The sequence below is a fragment of the Drosophila sulfurigaster genome, chromosome 3, assembly GCF_023558435.1.
Source record: "Drosophila sulfurigaster albostrigata strain 15112-1811.04 chromosome 3, ASM2355843v2, whole genome shotgun sequence".
Classification (NCBI taxonomy): Eukaryota; Metazoa; Arthropoda; class Insecta; order Diptera; family Drosophilidae; genus Drosophila; species Drosophila sulfurigaster.
In genome coordinates, this window is record NC_084883.1 from 42432755 (window position 1) to 42449189 (window position 16435).

Sequence of the window (16435 nt, forward strand, 5' to 3'; positions counted from 1 at the left end):
ATAGCTCTCTATATTGTGTTGTAGTGTATTGGGTTCGCCTCGTTTCGTTAGCAATTTGTTGCAACCTCGATTCGGTTGTGTTTTCTTGTATTTTTGCCAGTTTTATGTAGTTTGTTGTTTTTTCTTTTATTTTTTTTCAGCTGCTTTTGTTGAATTTAAAATTCGCTTCTAATTGGATTTGATTAGATTCGGTTGTCGCCTTGTTTGCTACTACTTGCTTGTTTGCTTCTATTGTTGCTTTTGCCTTGGCTCAATATTCATCAGAATTTTGCCTTCTTACAATTTAATTTACTGTACAAAAAAAAAAAGAATTACGTTTGCAATTTCCAACGTGACCAAAATGTGTTGACTTTGGTCTGCGCCTTTACGATTGTTATTGATTGATTATTTATTTACAGATATTTTTAAAGACATTTACAATTTATGTCAAATTAAAAAGAGAATCTGCAAGAAGAAGAAAAGATAACGATTAGCACAATGTTGAACAATTGGTAAAACAATAAGCTTAATTAAAAGTTGTTTATATAAAGCTAGAAAATCGATTACGTTGATAAACCAATTGGAAAATGAGAGGGGATATTATATGCTGCCAGTGAAACGTTCACGAATATGGCATGAAGAGAAGAATAAAGAATGGAATAGACATAATTCATAGGGAAAAGAGTAAGGACAAACGGTTGAGAGGGATATTTTAAATATTTTAAATTGCAGCCTGTAAAACGTTTACGAAATGGTCTAAAGTATAGTTACCATTTTAAAAGCAAATAGTCGAAAACATTTTCGCTACTGTACTTTACTAATTTACTATTAATTATAATATTATAGTATTATGTTTCAAACTTTTAGTTAAAAACTAATTATTCTCTCCGAAAACGTTTGCGAATAAGAACACAAAGAATACGGGTCAATTAAATAAGAACAGCCTTTTGGGCTCTAGGGAAAGCGTGACACACACATCGAGGCTGCTAATATAATAAATTGATTAACAAAACTATCGTTGACCATTGGAAATGTTGTGAGTTTCTAACGTTATTACCCTCAGAATTGGGGGCAATTTGTTGATGTTTGTTATGGGTTCAGTTTAGTTTGTTGTGTGCGCCCCGAGCGGAAACTCAATTAATTTCAGGTTACGGCACTATTTTCGGTTCTAATTAAATGTTGTTTTTTTTTTATCAAGTTTCTTTTTTCATATATTTTTGTCGAAAATTTCCATTCAGAAATCTTTTGTGCAAACAACAAGAATAACAATAACAATAACAACAACAACAAAATATTTGCTGCCAGACGATGCAAAGCAGCCAAGCGGCCAATTTGGGGTTTTTGTTTTTATATCTTTTGGGGCGGTTTTTTTTTTTGGGTGTCTGTGCGTGTGTGTGTGTGACGGTCGAAATATAAAACTACGCAAAAACTATAAAGGCAGAAGGCAAGAAGAAGCAGAACAACGGCCAAATGGCAGTGCCAAAAGCAAAACAACGAAACATAATAGCAATAACAAATTTGTAGATTACGCACCAACACAAACGCACCCAGACACACGCACACAGACAGGGGAATTCTTACATACATACATACATGCGTATGCTACGCAGAAAACTTTTTCTACGCATTTCATGTTTTTGCTGCTGAGCGGAACGACGGCAAAAAAAAGTTCTTTTGAACTGAACTTTAAAAAAGCACTTTCCGAGAGCGCAACCGAAAAAAATCATTTTGGCCAATTGGCAACTTTAATGTGCAAGTGTGCGTGCGTGCCTGTGTGTGAGAGTTAAAAACAAAATTAACAACTTGTTGGGTTGGGCAAATGACAGCAATTGAGCCAAAGGGGGCGGGTGGCAGAGGAATACAAACACACACGCACACACATACACATGCCATATAATGAATATGTGCGGCGAGAAAACAAAAATTAAAGCAAACAAAAAGCCGGTTCTCACACAAACACACCAATACTTGGGCACGGTAATAAAAGCGAGAAAAAGTTGCAAAGATGCTGTCGACGGCGACGTCAACGTTGCTGCTGGGAAGAGAGAGCGAGCGACGGCATGTGGAGTGGCAGCTGCTGTTTGTTACCCACACTCACTCACACTCAGGAGAGAGCGCCAAGGGAAGGCAAACATAACAAACAAACACACGCACGCACACACACAGCCATATGGACACATGGGCAACCGCCGCAGTCAGCAGCAGCGCCAACGTCAGCGTCAGCCACATCGACCGGCGCAGACGTCAACAAAGCAGAAAGCAAGAAGCAGCGTGTGTGTGTGAGAGCGAAGCTTCGGGATGTCGACTGCGACGTCGAAACGAGTTTTTTTTTCTGTCTTTCTTTCTTTTTTCTTTCATTTTGTCTTTGCTTTTTGCGTTTGCAGTGTTTTTGTTTTTGTTATTGCGCTGCTGCTGCCGCCGCTGGGCGAGTCGCAAAACAACAATAACAAATACGCAGGCGGAGCACATAAATAAATTGGATTTGTTTGCGAAATTGCGACACTGTGAATACAAGTATATACGTATATATATATTTTATTTATTTTCCAGTCAGCTTTCGATACACACACGCACACACAAACACACACGAGTATTGTAAATGTTGACAAACAAAAGCTGTTGCTTTAATTTATGGCTTTTATTAGTTAGTTTTTTTTTTTTTTTGTTGCTGTTGCTTTTTACACCTTATTTTTTTTTAGTGCCAGCTGCGAGCCTTGATCCCGCTGCCAACTGTTATTAATATGTTTTTGATTGGACCTCTGCTGCCAACTTGCCGCGTTGCAACGTCCGTTAGCGACGCCGTCTGCTGAGACTCTGCCACGCTGCTGCCACCAAAATGCTGCAGCAGCTGCCACATGAAAGGCTGGCTTTCGCCGTTGCCGTTGGCTTTGGCGCCTGCGCAAGCAACCGACTCTCGCACTCTCTTTTACTCTCTCTCTGTCTTCTTCTCTTCCTTCCTCTTTGTCGCTCTTTCACAGGCTCTGCCCGGGGGACTCGCGAAATCATCGTCGCTTTTTTTTTGTTTTTTTGCTGACGTGGGCGCGAGCCACCTTGGGCAATTTCAGGGGTGAAAAGGGTGAAGAGGGGAGGGGTGAGAGGGTTGCCTGCTTATTTCAACAGACACGTAAGGATTTGCGTAGTTTCGCAGTTCGGCGAGTGGATTACGAGCGCGTCAGAAATAGTTTCTTTTGCACAATCAACGCGAAAGTTTAGCCTAAAGAGGGGAGGGGCAAAGGAGGGAGAGGGGGAATGTTTTGCGGGGAGGCGGGTGGCACACAGAAAGTGAGGGTAGGTCGAGAGTCCGACGCAACTTGCGTTTTGTGGGCAGACTTAATTTGACACGCACACAAAGATAGAATGCTGACTAACACACACACACACACACACACACATACACATACACACACTTCCACGCACACTTGCATTCGTATTTTTAGCTCACGAAATGGCACAGTTACAGTTTTCAAAAGACGTTTCGAGGGTTTGAGCCGGGCTAGAAAACAGCGAGGCGACTGTGGGCCAAGCATATGGCCAACATATGCAGCCATATGTATGAGTGTGTGTGTGTGCTGAAGGACCTCTGCAATCGTTTTTTAATATGCGGTTAAAGCTTATCGTGCTAATAGAAATGCCAGCACAAAAAGAAAAGAAAAAAACAAAAACTCACAAAACACTATATTTATTACATTTCTCGAAATTCTCCACTTGAGATGTTAATCGAAAAATAGGGAGAAAAAAACAATATTAAAGCGAAAAATATCTAAAAATAGACTTGTTATAAAAAAAAGCTTTACCTTAGGGGTTTCGCCATTATAATAAAGATTCTATTTGCGATAAGCGAAGGGTAAATTATACACATTACAGTTGGAATTTTTTTTTGGGGGGTTCTCTTTAATAACAAGAAAAACACATTTCAAGCGAAACTTGTTATTGGATACTATAAAAAGTTTATGCTGATTGGAATAAGAATGTATAATACAGATATAGTATAAATTCTATACTATATCGGGGCATTCCAGCAATGATTAATATTATACTACATCAACCACAATCGCAGAACGAAGACTGTCATAATAAAATGATATCTTTATGATATCATATATAGCGATAAAGATTGGTTGCACATTATATTGCGCACTTTGTGGTACCAAAGCAATATTAGTCAGCTATAATTGTATAAAAATAGTGACTGAAAGATACAGATTGATTTTAGAAAAAAGATTTGGTATACAGATACGATTGCTATTTCATAGGAAACTTAGATTGAAAGTATCTGAGGTGCAAAGAAACTATTTTAGATTACTAAGCAATGAACTTCGAGAAGCACAAATATTTCTGGACAACTTTGTTATTTGTATAATACTCGCAGCACATCTTAAAAAAGATACGGATACATATAGCTGCTGCTATCTAATATATTATATTCACCAAACTACTTTGAGTATGATATAAAATATTATATCTCTATTAGTTTTCGATAATGTAACTGGTTTTAATGTAAATTTACTATAGAATAGTTTTAAACACCATACGCATCAATATGGCATTTATATATATTTTAGATAATACTAAGAAATTAAGTTTTAATCTTTCAGCATGACTATAAACAGAAATATATATAAAGTAAATTAATACAGATTTATTTCAAATAATATCAATGTAATCTTTACTATAAATAAGATGGAGAAATTATGCTACAAGAAAATCCAAAATTATTTCTATATTATCTGTAGCTATTTCATTTAAGAACTACACTTTAGTAAATTTGCTGTAGGATTGACAAGTTTAAAGACAACTAACTATATTATGTTGCCCTGCGGGAATGTCAGCTAAACCAATTGGCAGCCAAGTCTTGGCCACGTCTCTAGTTTAAGCCTAATCAAGTTGAAATCTTATCTGATCTACGCGAGCCTAAGACAAAGTTGTAACCACTTTGAACCAGTTAGAAGCGTTGTCAACACCAGCCTGCTTCTCAATTAGTGGGCCAATAAACGCCCCCTCCTCCCCCTCCCTCCTCCTCTACCATATTGCTGGAAGCCAAGTTGTAATCTCATTGGCCAGTTTCTAACAGCTGTCGACTGTCGGTTGCCAGCTTGCGGTTCCTTGAAATTCACTTTGAGTTAACCGTTCTCCTCCCTCCCACGTCTTCCTCCCACTCTGCTCTAGACATGTGAAGCAGGCGTCGCTGTCAACTTCGTGTTGTCCCCTTTTTTGACGACTAATTGACAAGTGAGGGGTGTGTTGGGAGGGGGCAGAGTCATGTAGTGCTTCCTATGCTTATTAGCAGCAAGAAGACGAAGAAGAAGCAGAAGCAACATAAGAAGAGGGAGAAGAAGCCACAACATGTCGAATACATTAAAGTTGTGCAACAATTTAAATAAATCTTCTTTTACATCAAATTGTGTAAAAACCCCTTAAGGCAGCGACAGCGCTGTCGACGTCGACGTCAGCGCCACCAACAGCAAATTGTTTTCAGTATCCTTTGCATGAATGACCCAACAACAAGAGCGCGCGCTCTCTCTTGAGTGTGTTCGCTCTCTCACTCAGTTGTGCTCTCTCTCTCTCTCGCTATTGTGCAGTCGACGTCGCGCACCGGCGACGCTGTCGGCATTTCTTTGATAATATTGTTGATGACGGCAGCAGCGAGCTCAGCAGGAAGGATCCTACAAACACACTCACACACACACACACACACACATACACGCGCACGTCTTGCGAGAGAACAACAGCGAAACGACGAGAACAACAACAAGACGACGACAGCCATCATAAATGTGAATGAATGTTGTCTGGAATTTCATTAGAATGGCGACCACAGAAAAGTGGTGGGAGGAAGCGAGAAGGAAGACTGAGAAATGTCACCACAAAACACGAGAAATGAGGAGGCAAAAGGAAGAAGCCCGCATTTGCCAGCATATGGAAGGAAGCCCCCAGCAAAGGTTTGACAAAAATATAATCAAAATACAAAAAGAGGCAAATTAGAAAACAGAAACCGAGTGAAAATTGAATTGTGTACACGCGAGGGTAAAAGCGGGGTGTTTTGTGTGTAATGTAATTACCAGCAAAACTGCAGCTGGCACATACACATACATATTTCACACACGCACACTTATGCACACACACACACACCCTTGGACATGAACAATTAAACTTATTGCCAAAAAGCAAGTTAAATATGCAATTGAAAACGTGTAAAAATTTGCTCGTTTACATGCTCTCGCACTCGCACTCTCTCACTCGCACACACGTAGCTACGTGCGCTACTTTGAGTTCATCGTTTTCAATTCATTTTGAGTTTCTCTCGAGTTTGCTGCTTCTTCTTTATGTTGTTGCCACTTGAATAGAGCGCAGTAGCAGCAACAGCAACAACAACCACAACGAAATCGCACTCAAACACACACACACATTGGCACACGCGCGCTCATACACGCACACACATGCACAGTTACTCAATATACATGCATAGGTTTTATTATGGCATATATGCAAGTGTATTTGTGCTTACTTTTCATTTATTTTGATGATGTTGTTTCGAGGGATGCGAGAGGAAATTAAAGGGTATAAAAGCATTCACACTGCGCGTAAACACTTCTTGGCCGCATTACAACAAATGGGAAACAGAATTTGAATTATAGAAAGTGTAATTGAATTTGCGTTATTAAAACACTCGCCATGTTTCGCTCGCTCGCTCTGTTTCACTCACGCTCACGTATACGCACGCACACACGCACGCATGAATCACAATCAAAAATTTTTCTCACTTTTTTTTCTTTTTACACGAGCCCGGGAAGAACGAGCGACTTTCCGTCCGCGTTGTTCGAGCGTTTTTAGTAGACTGTTGGCGAGTGTGTAGGGTGACCGCAAACGGTATTTTCAAAACATGCTATTTAAGGTTGCCAAAGTATACCAAAAATATACCAAATAGGCAAACAGACTTGATAGACAAAATTCAAAAACAGCAACAGAAAACTCGTATCAATTTATTTTTATATTTCAATAATAAAAAAAAAGTTTAAAAATGTTGTTAAAAACTCTTACGAAGCCAATATACTCTTTAAAGTAATTAGATATACGTTAAAAACATTAATAAATAAGGTGAGGGTCACACTGCTGCACACACCTCGATATGCCGGAAGAGACAACAATCGATATGGTACGTTCTATTGTTATCGACAATCGATATGAAGCGCGTAGTTTAAATTTCAATAACACTGATATAGTTTAAGGTAATTTGATTTAATTAAGTCTAATAAATTAACAAGAATTGAATATACATAAAAATATGACTAGAAGTGTGTGCAGCAAAACATTGGAATGGAATGCACTAAAGAAAAGCACATGGCGAACCTCCAAATTCGAATTCCATGGCCGAGTCAAATTGCAGCTGATGAAGTGCAGCAGAGAAGTCCACGCCTCCAACGCCAACTCCTCCACCCTCGCCTCCGCTGCCGGCTTCCTCCTACATTGTGCTGTCCAGCATGTCCACCAGCCGTTTTATCTCCCGTCTAAAATTAAGAATTCAATTAATTAAATGCACTTTTAATGATTTTTAACACTACTTACATGCGTTGACTAAGCTGCTCGGTGGGTTTCATCGACTTGGTGATCTCCTCGGTCTTGGCCAGCAACTGATACTGACACTTGATATTGGCATCGAGAGCATCCGTTAGCTTCTTTACCGAATTCTTGTGCACCTCAACGTTATCCGCGGTAATGGAGGAGATCGAGTGCAACAGATTGCCCAGATTCTCTACGAGATTATCCACCGATGTGGCCAGATATTGGGCTTCCAGCTCAATGTCGCTTAATACATTGCCATCCACCTCGGGCACGTGACGCGATTGCAGAAATCTCGAGATGGGCGCCGTTGATGTCGATGGCGTTGTGTGCTCCGAGTTCAAGTTTGAATTGTCGGTGGCTGCACGCAACTTCGACTCCAGATTGTGTGCCACAAAGTGATGCATAGCGCCCGTGCTGCTGGTGGCACCTTCGCCCTCCAGTTCATAGGGAAATGCTGGCGAGGATTAGAATGATAAAAAAAGGCTTTAGAGGATTCAACGTTTAACTCACTGGATTGCAGTGACTTTGGGCGATTTGAGGGTTTGCTCAGCTCACCGGAGCTGTCCTTGGAGTTGCTGTTGCTCGGCTCCTCGTCCTCGTCCTCATCGTCGTCATCATCATCGTTGTCATCGTCACCCGAGTCCAGATTCACATAGCTCTCGTTGCCGCTACCCAGTGGTGGCACTTTCTTCGCCGTTGGGGTAATATCCTGCAGCACATGATCCGGCACAGGACCTGCGTATTGTGCCAGGAAGGGAATCTCCGAGTAGGATGCGGGCGTTCCACAATTGTTTCTTTGTTGTGGCACCTTGTTGTGGTTGGTGGCGGCTTCTTCTCCTTCCGCTTCGTCCGTGTATCCGTATCGTGGCCGTATGGGAATGTCTTGACTGCGACGCGACATGCTGAGTGCAGAAATTCCAAGTGTAAACGATTAAAACTGGAAAAATTGCAGCAGCTACAAGAAATTCTTTCTTGTTTTTGTTAGAAGTTACAGTTCAGTGTCACGATTGGTCATTGCAACAACCAATTATCGATAAGCTACTATTTAACAGCAGCTCATTTTTGCGTTAGTAGCGTTGCTATGTTATTGTCAATGGTTTTAACGGTCAACATTGGATTTTAACAGCTTGCATTTGCACTTTGAAAATTAACAGTTTTCTGAAGATTGCTTTTTACTTGTATTTAAAAGTAATTGTCTTTGAGCTTTAAATATATATGCATTTATTCAAGAACTTTTCGCTTGTGTAGACTATAGGAAATAAATTAAGCTGATATGGTTGTGAGGTGTGGCCCTTTATACAATATAAAATACTAAACATAATCCGGTCGCTCTTGTTTTTCTTTGTTTTTACTCCCATTTTGTTTATTATGCGTTTTAAACATATACCAAGAGAATTCAAAAATGTTAAGCTTACGGAATTAACGACTCTTTAAAATATTTAAAAATAACGTTTAATAACAAGATCTATTTTTGGTATATTTGTGTAAGTAAAATATCATATTATGAATTGCTACCTACGGTCACACTTTATGCGGTAGTACATCCCTAATTTGACCATAAACAAAAACAACATTCAGCGGGTTGGTCGCGTGCGGACGTCTCGCGTCGCTGTGTTGTTGTATTTTCAAACAAATGGCCGCCGCGTGTGCCAAAAAAAGTAAATAAAAGTGTTAAATGTTTTATTGTGCGTGTAAAGCAACAATTGGTCAAGTGTTTGCCAGCAATATAATTTATATTTCTTTAAAAATCGTTGATGAAACACGAAGCGCAGCAATTGCAAACCGTTTTTATACTTGCACTCGTATGTGTTTGTCGGAGTCATTCTCGTTCGTGTACGCGTAAACGTGAGAGTGTGTGTTTGTATAAGTGTCGATGAAGTGCATGTGCATTAAGAAGAAAATCAAAGTGCCGCAAAAGAAGCAATCTAAACAAATCAAATAACAAATTGCAAGTTTGTTTAAAGTGCTAAAATCGCAGGAATAATAACAAAAGGAGCGGCAAACAACTTGTACGCACACATACAAGTGCAGAAAAACCGACAGCGAATGCAGTGCGTGTATCTGTGTGAGTGAGGGCGACAAATTTGCTCGCTCGTCGTGTGTGAAGCAGAAAAAAACGCAAAGAGGAGGAATAAGAAGAAGAAGCAGACCATCGTTTGCGTTTGCTTTGCATTTGATTTTGCGATTACACATGTATGGGGTACAAATTCCAATTTGAATTTGCATTTGCAAGTTGCGCATGCGTCGCTGCCGTTTTATTTTGTCTACGTTATTAAACAACAACTAGTGTTTTTTGTGGGATAAAATCATTTCCAATTGCTGCTAAAAAATCAACAAAACTACAAAAAAAGGTAAGAAAAACGAACAAGTGCTAAAAAAAGAATTTATTGAGAGTGAGAGAAACAACGAGCAATGAAATTTAATGTAGCTGCTGCTCGCTCGCTTGCTCTCTTCGTTTCAACTGCAGAAAAAAGAACTTCATTTACTTGGTGTTGTGTGCATGCGTGTATGTGAATATCCGAGTGTGTGTGTGTGAGAGTTTGTGTGTAGTTTTGCTTGCTACTCTTTTCTCTGGCATTTGGTTCTTTGGCTTTTCTTTTCTATTTTGCGGCCAAGTTTTGTTCTGACTGCTGCTGCCCAGTTTGCCAGTTACGCTTATTCGCTTGTTTTGTGCTTTACTCCATTGTCTTGATATTCGCTTGGGCAGCGCGCTGCTTCTGCCTCAGTCGACGCTGCGCTTTGCACTGCATCGTAAACTTAAATGGACGCATTCAGCTGGCAAACTTCGGTTTACCTTTGTTGTTTGGTCCAATCAGAAACCAAGTGAATTTGATAAATCTTATATGAATTGTTGCGCAATTTGCAAAACATACCGGTTGTTATTTCTAAATTTATTTCCATTTGTATTATCAATGGGAGCTGTTGATTGCTGAATGCGTTCAATAAATTTTAGTGTTGCGTTTTGCTGGCTTTGCTCTATTTGTGTTTCAATTTCATTGTGCCTACTCTCTCATACTTACACACACTTTTACAAGCATATATTGCTTTTGCTATCTACCGTTATGTTTCGATTGCGATTTCGTAATAACTTTGAGTTTGTCCGACCGCCGACTGCGATAATATTCGTATTCGTTGGCTCTCTCGCACTCACACACACACACTTATGCAAGTGCTTTGCCGTGTGCATGTGTATGTGTGCATAACTGTGCAATGACAGCAGGCGGTGTAGTTGTTATTGCTGTGTAGCAGTCGCAGTTGTTGTTACTGTAGTTGTTGTTGTGCGTGGGCTGCACTTTATTTATCTGTCTGTCTATCGATTGCTATCAGCAGTGTGGGCCACAAAGCAAATGAAGCGATTGATGGAAAACGCAAAGTAATAAAATATTAATGAAATGTGGTGGAAAGCGAAATGCGAAAGGACACGTGACAGATGAAATGTGTTTCAAGTGAATGTTGAAGACTGATAAAATATAAATTTAATGCACAAATTAATTGAGTTACGCAAAGAAAGTGATTTTGAACATTCGCTAATTTACTTTCATATGAAATTTAAAATTCTTATCTGATATTTTCTATCGTTTGGTGATAACAATATCAGTGAATTATTAATTGAGCTGTCATAAAATGTGTGACTGCTGTGGATATTTTTAAATGCAATGAAATGCCGATAATGGTGCAAATTCAATAACTGATGCCTTAAAAACTATGCAATTATCTGAAATGTGCACTTATATGCAATGCATTTAAGTTAAAATTAACTGCATTTTGAGAATTACATAAAAATTAAAAACATGTTGCAACTATCCGAAATATGCGAGTATCCAAAATTGTAAGGAATGCATTTAAGTTAAAATATTTAGTGATTTATTAGTGCTTTATACAATAAATATAAAAATTTCGTTTAAAATATTTGGAATTAAAAATTGCATTTTACAATTTGCAGTTATCTACAATGCATTTAAGTTAAAATTAATTCTAGTCAACTACATTTTGAGAACTACATACAAATTAAAAATCTTGTGCCTTAAAAATGTTGCAATTATCCGAAATAAGCAAGTATTCAAATTTGTATGGAATGCATTAAAGTTAAATTATTTTGTATTTGATACAATTACAATATACAATTTGTAGAATTAAATAGTTGCATTTCACAATGTGTACTTATCTGCAATGCATTCAAGTTACAATATTTAAAGCAAATGAACTGCATTATTGAATAACCAAAGATGTTAATTTATCTGCAATGCATTTAAATTAAAAAGTCTGCGGAAATATACTGCATTTGGTATTTCTTAAATTTTTTAAATTTTCTAAAAGTATCTTTTAATATAATACATTTAAGTTAAACTATTTATAGCAAATAAACTGCATTTTGCCACTAAAATACATATTAGAGCACTTATCTAAGATTCGCCATAAAATGTACTTTCGCTAGCACTGCTATTTTAAAGTTCACAGCTGTATATTACAATAAAAAACTTATATATTTATTTTGTATATTCTCTTAGAATCTCATTCGTTTATTTTGACAGTGGATAATGGCATCCGAAGTGTGTACACAACATATTCCATTGAAATTAAGTTCTCTGTTGCCTCACTCAATCTGCTTTCACCCACATCAGTTCACACACACTTCAGTTTATATATATGTATATATGGATCGATCCTGCTGAGGTTATCGCTTGTTTCTTTTTCCAGCTGTGCTTCGATTTGGTGTTGTTTATTTTTGTTGTTGTTGCTGCCAACAACAAGAGTCGCCAGAGGGTGACACTTGAGTGTAAGTGTTTCGCTCGTTTATTGCCCGCTCTTCGTGATCTTGCCATCCAAAAAGAATCTTTTTCGTTTCTTATTGCCCTTTACATACATACATTTTTGTTAATACTTATTTTCATTGATCGCCGCCACACATTGTTCAACTGTGGTTACAATGACTGTAGTTATTGTTGTATTATTATTGTAGTTGCTTTTGGTTTTGGCTTTGGCTTTACGGAACTTTCAATGGGCGCCTCGCATTTGACCCGCTGACCCAGCAGACGAGAGATTCGTTTACGTTTACGGCGATTTCGACTTTTAACGTTTTCCCGCCAGCAGCAGCAACAACAACAACAATTGCAATATTGCAAAAAGCTTCAACTCTGCATGCAGAGACATAAAACTACATTTTAAGAGAGAGAGAGAGAGAAGGAAGGCGATGCCTTGGAGCTGATTAAAAGCGCGTCTTAATGCGATTTGCATTTGGTTTCGTTTGCTTGGATCGTGGTTTTGGGAAAATCTAATTGAGGAAATTCATATTATTTTCGCAGTTGACCCTAAAACTGACTAAAAATGCCCGCTCACGTGCCAAGGAAGCAACCAGTCAAGAGGCCATGAGGAGTCATAACTTCACTTTTGGGTTCCATGTCATGTGCGTGGCCAATTTCAACTTCTCCGCCCCCTCGCTCCCTCCCTCCGTCTGAGTGCACTCAGTCTTGGGTTTTTGGATGTTGGCCGATAAGCGTGTTAATGGCTCATTAGCTGTGCGGTGCTCGAAAGAGTTTAGGCCAAAAAGCTATTACACGAAATTGCTCAAAAAATTAACGAGTTTAGCGGCAAGACGCTTAACTTTTCTCATCTTCGACGGGCGTGGGAGACACCTGTTTTTGTTTTGGTCTCAGCTTCACCAAGACTGTGAAAGCCAATCGAACTCATCAGCTACGCTATAAAAGTGTAGTCTCTTATAATCATTAATTGAATTTATGGCAACAGGAAGTGGTAATGTCTTGAAAACAACTCTAATTGCAAGTGGCATTGAGCTCGAGTCTTTATTTTTTTTGTTATTGGATGAACCAATCTGTTTGATCTGTTTCTGTTCTCTGTTAATGTTGATGTACAAACGTATCATAATTGTTGAGAAAGCGGAAAGATGACACGTAAGAACTGCATGACTTGATAAGTAAATAGATGAATGACGAGGAAAACTCTGGCCAGAGAATGAGGCTTGAGAATATTAAAATTAGGTCAGTTGATTACCATAAGCTGATCTCGGGAAAGTGGGGGAAAAATAATAATTGAAAGCGGTGCTATAAAGGCGGCAAAAAAATTTTCTAACAGAACTTAATCCTTTTGTATTTTGAATATCAGATGACTTCACTGTTTTGGACAAAAATGAAATTAGAGATTATAAATCAGAATCTAGAATTTAGAATTCTAGTCATTAAGTTGTACACAAGTGATTGATGATGATTGAGTTTACATTTTGTTTATTTATTATAGAATTGAAAGTCGCATAAAATTGCATTGTTGATTGATGATAATTGTTGTAGTAGAAATATTTGATGTTCATTTGAACATTTACTATATAAATTGTGAATGCATTCCATATTCCATTTTTAACCTTTATAAACTAGTTTTTTTCTCAGCATGAACTCATCGCAGCGAACTTCTCTTAACGATTCTCTGCTTCGTTCTTTTTTACAGCTTTATACACTTGTTGTATACATGTATCTTATATTTTTTTATGATAATTGTTCGATCCGTTGCTTCAATTGCTTGGCTGGAGATCGCATCCAAGCATGACTCATCATCGTCTATTTAGATGCTATTCCACTAACTGTATAAATCCAGACAGCAAATGAATTCCGCAACATTTACCTCAGAGTAAATACCAAAAATAGTCCATCAGCACTCAGTAGAATCCACTTTGTTTGCTTCTTATTTCTATTTCAATTGCGCAAAGCGCATTTTGTTTACATCCATCAAACGATTCTCATTCGGGGAAATTGTAAAGGAAAATACTTTACTACAACAGCAACTGTAAACCTGCCCTCCGCCCACTTTAGCTCGTTTGGCAAATGGAAGCACTTAAGAATTTTGCAATTATCGACAAGTCAGCAATATCTTTTGCCACTTACAACAATCACAACACAAGCAACAACAACAACAACAACAACAACTCTCGTTGTTGTCCCGATCTGTGTGCCAATATAGTTGACCTCCTTTTTGATTTGTTTACAACGTTTGGCACTGCGGGAAAAACATTTGCTTGCTTGCTTCGTTTTTTTATTTTTTGATTTTCGTGGAAGGTGTAAAATGAAAAGCGAACCGTTTAGTTGTGTTGTGCTGTGTTGGGTTGCGGTGGCGCAATATTTGACCCACCTTTTTGAAGCTTTGGAAAATGATCAATCTGCATTCCCCCCCACCCTTTCAGCTCTCTTTCAGTTTTTTTTTCACACATTTTCCGTTGTTTTGTTTTGATTGCTTTTGATGCGTTTCGCTTTTGCCATTTGATTGATGTCGGCGATATCATTATTAGCAACATTAAACTTCATCATAATCATCATTACTGCATTTGAAAATGAATTTGTGGGTTCAACTTTTACTTTTCTTTGATGACTTTTCCATCGCACATAGCTTTTTTTTCCTCCTTGAGGGACTTTTTCCTATAGTTATTTTGGCTAATACTTAATGTTGTTGTCGATGTTGTTGTAGGTGCTGCTGCTGCTGCTCCCTGGCATTTTGTGTCAAAATATTGTGTAGACTCCGCCCCCATCGCCTGCATCTCCCTCCCTCTACTCCTCCTCCTCCTTTGCCGCCTCCAACTTTGTTAGCGTCTTAACAATGTCCGCATTGTTTGCAGCTCATTAATTTCCCAAAGGTTTTATCTGCATTTCCGCATCGCTTTTCAGCTTTTCTTGCACGCACAACACAGCGAAGTCTTGTTGTTGTTTTAATCTTGCCAGTTTTTTCTTAGCTTTTCTTGCCTGCTTTTAATTTGTCATGCAATTTGTTATTCTAATAGGAAAATAATGTTTGTTTGCTAAAAATAATAATGTAATAATAGTACAGCATAATTTATAAACATTCTTATTAACAAAGGTGCTATTAACATTAGCATAAAAATTAATTTAATGTTTACAGAAGATTTCTTGATGTTTACATTTAATTTATGGTAAAAGAATAAAGTAAAAATTAACAATAGGTTCATCTTATAAATCAGTTGCTTCTCTCGTTATTTATGCTGTCAATTTGCTTGTTTTATTTTATATGCGTATCTTTTAACATAAATCTATAAAATAAATGGATTTCCGTGTTGTTCAAGTGTTGCCAAGATTAATTGTATTTTTGGTTGAAGAAAGATTGAGTTTCTCTTCTGTAAGTTAGAGTATTTTGTAGTCGTCTTGTTGATCTGCGCTGATAAAATTGCACTTGCAACTTACGGGCGTTGCTTGTAAATTTCACTGATTGCGTGTTTTTCAGTTGAGGGAGGTTAAAAAGGCGTTAGCAAAAACAAACGATGTGTTGGTATATTTTGTACTCTATGGTATATTTTGAGGGCAGTATTAATTCGATATACCAAATATAGTCTTCGGTTTATTTTTAGTATTTTTTGCGGTAGCAATTTATAATATTTTAAGAAATACTAAATATACCCTTAGACATCATTTAGTATTTTTGTGGTATATTAATTTAGTATATATTAAGAATAATACTGCACTGTTTTACTCTTATTCATCTTACAGTCGAGTGTGCTCGATTTTCTTTTCTTTCTTTTTTGTTTTTTCTTATATTTTATTATTTAGTTGCGGGAGGTTAAAAATGAATAAGTAAAAATATCCCTTTGCTAGTATATATTTCCTTTATGGTATATTTTGAATATTGTACTATATCAATATACCAAATAAATCATTCGCTTTGTTTTAGTATTTTTGTGTATATTAATTTGGTATATTGTAGCTTTATTTGTTATAAATTGTCGAAAGATAAAAAGGAATTAGTAAAAACAGCAATGTGCTAGTATATTTTATGAGATGTGGTATATTTTGAATGTAGTATTATATCAATATACCAAATATTTAATTCGGTATATTCTAGTAGTTTTGTGGTATATTTTTAGAATATGGTATTATTGAATATGCTC

At 37.6% G+C, this 16435-nt stretch overlaps 2 protein-coding genes and 1 long non-coding RNA gene across 3 annotated transcripts in view; 1 reads left to right on the forward strand and 2 right to left on the reverse strand.

Moving 5' to 3' along the window:
• Positions 1-139: 139 nt before the first annotated feature.
• LOC133842321 (BLOC-1-related complex subunit 6) lies at positions 140-8566 on the reverse strand. Its single transcript, XM_062275372.1, has 4 exons — positions 8050-8566; positions 7543-7993; positions 6485-7484; positions 140-444 (listed from the first exon to the last, which is right to left on the reverse strand). The coding sequence occupies exons 1-3, from the start codon at positions 8438-8440 to the stop codon at positions 7439-7441; spliced, it is 888 nt and encodes a 295-aa protein (XP_062131356.1). The 5' UTR covers positions 8441-8566; the 3' UTR covers positions 140-444; positions 6485-7438.
• Positions 8567-9103: 537 nt separating this feature from the next.
• LOC133842319 (klarsicht protein) overlaps positions 9104-16435 on the forward strand; it is a 178350-nt gene continuing 171018 nt past the window's right edge. The window contains 1 exon segment of the mRNA XM_062275370.1: positions 9104-9890. The gene's annotated coding sequence lies outside the window, so the exon portion shown is untranslated.
• LOC133842323 (uncharacterized) lies at positions 9914-10649 on the reverse strand. Its single transcript, XR_009894383.1, has 2 exons — positions 10413-10649; positions 9914-10333 (listed from the first exon to the last, which is right to left on the reverse strand). It is a non-coding gene; the product is annotated as an uncharacterized LOC133842323 (long non-coding RNA).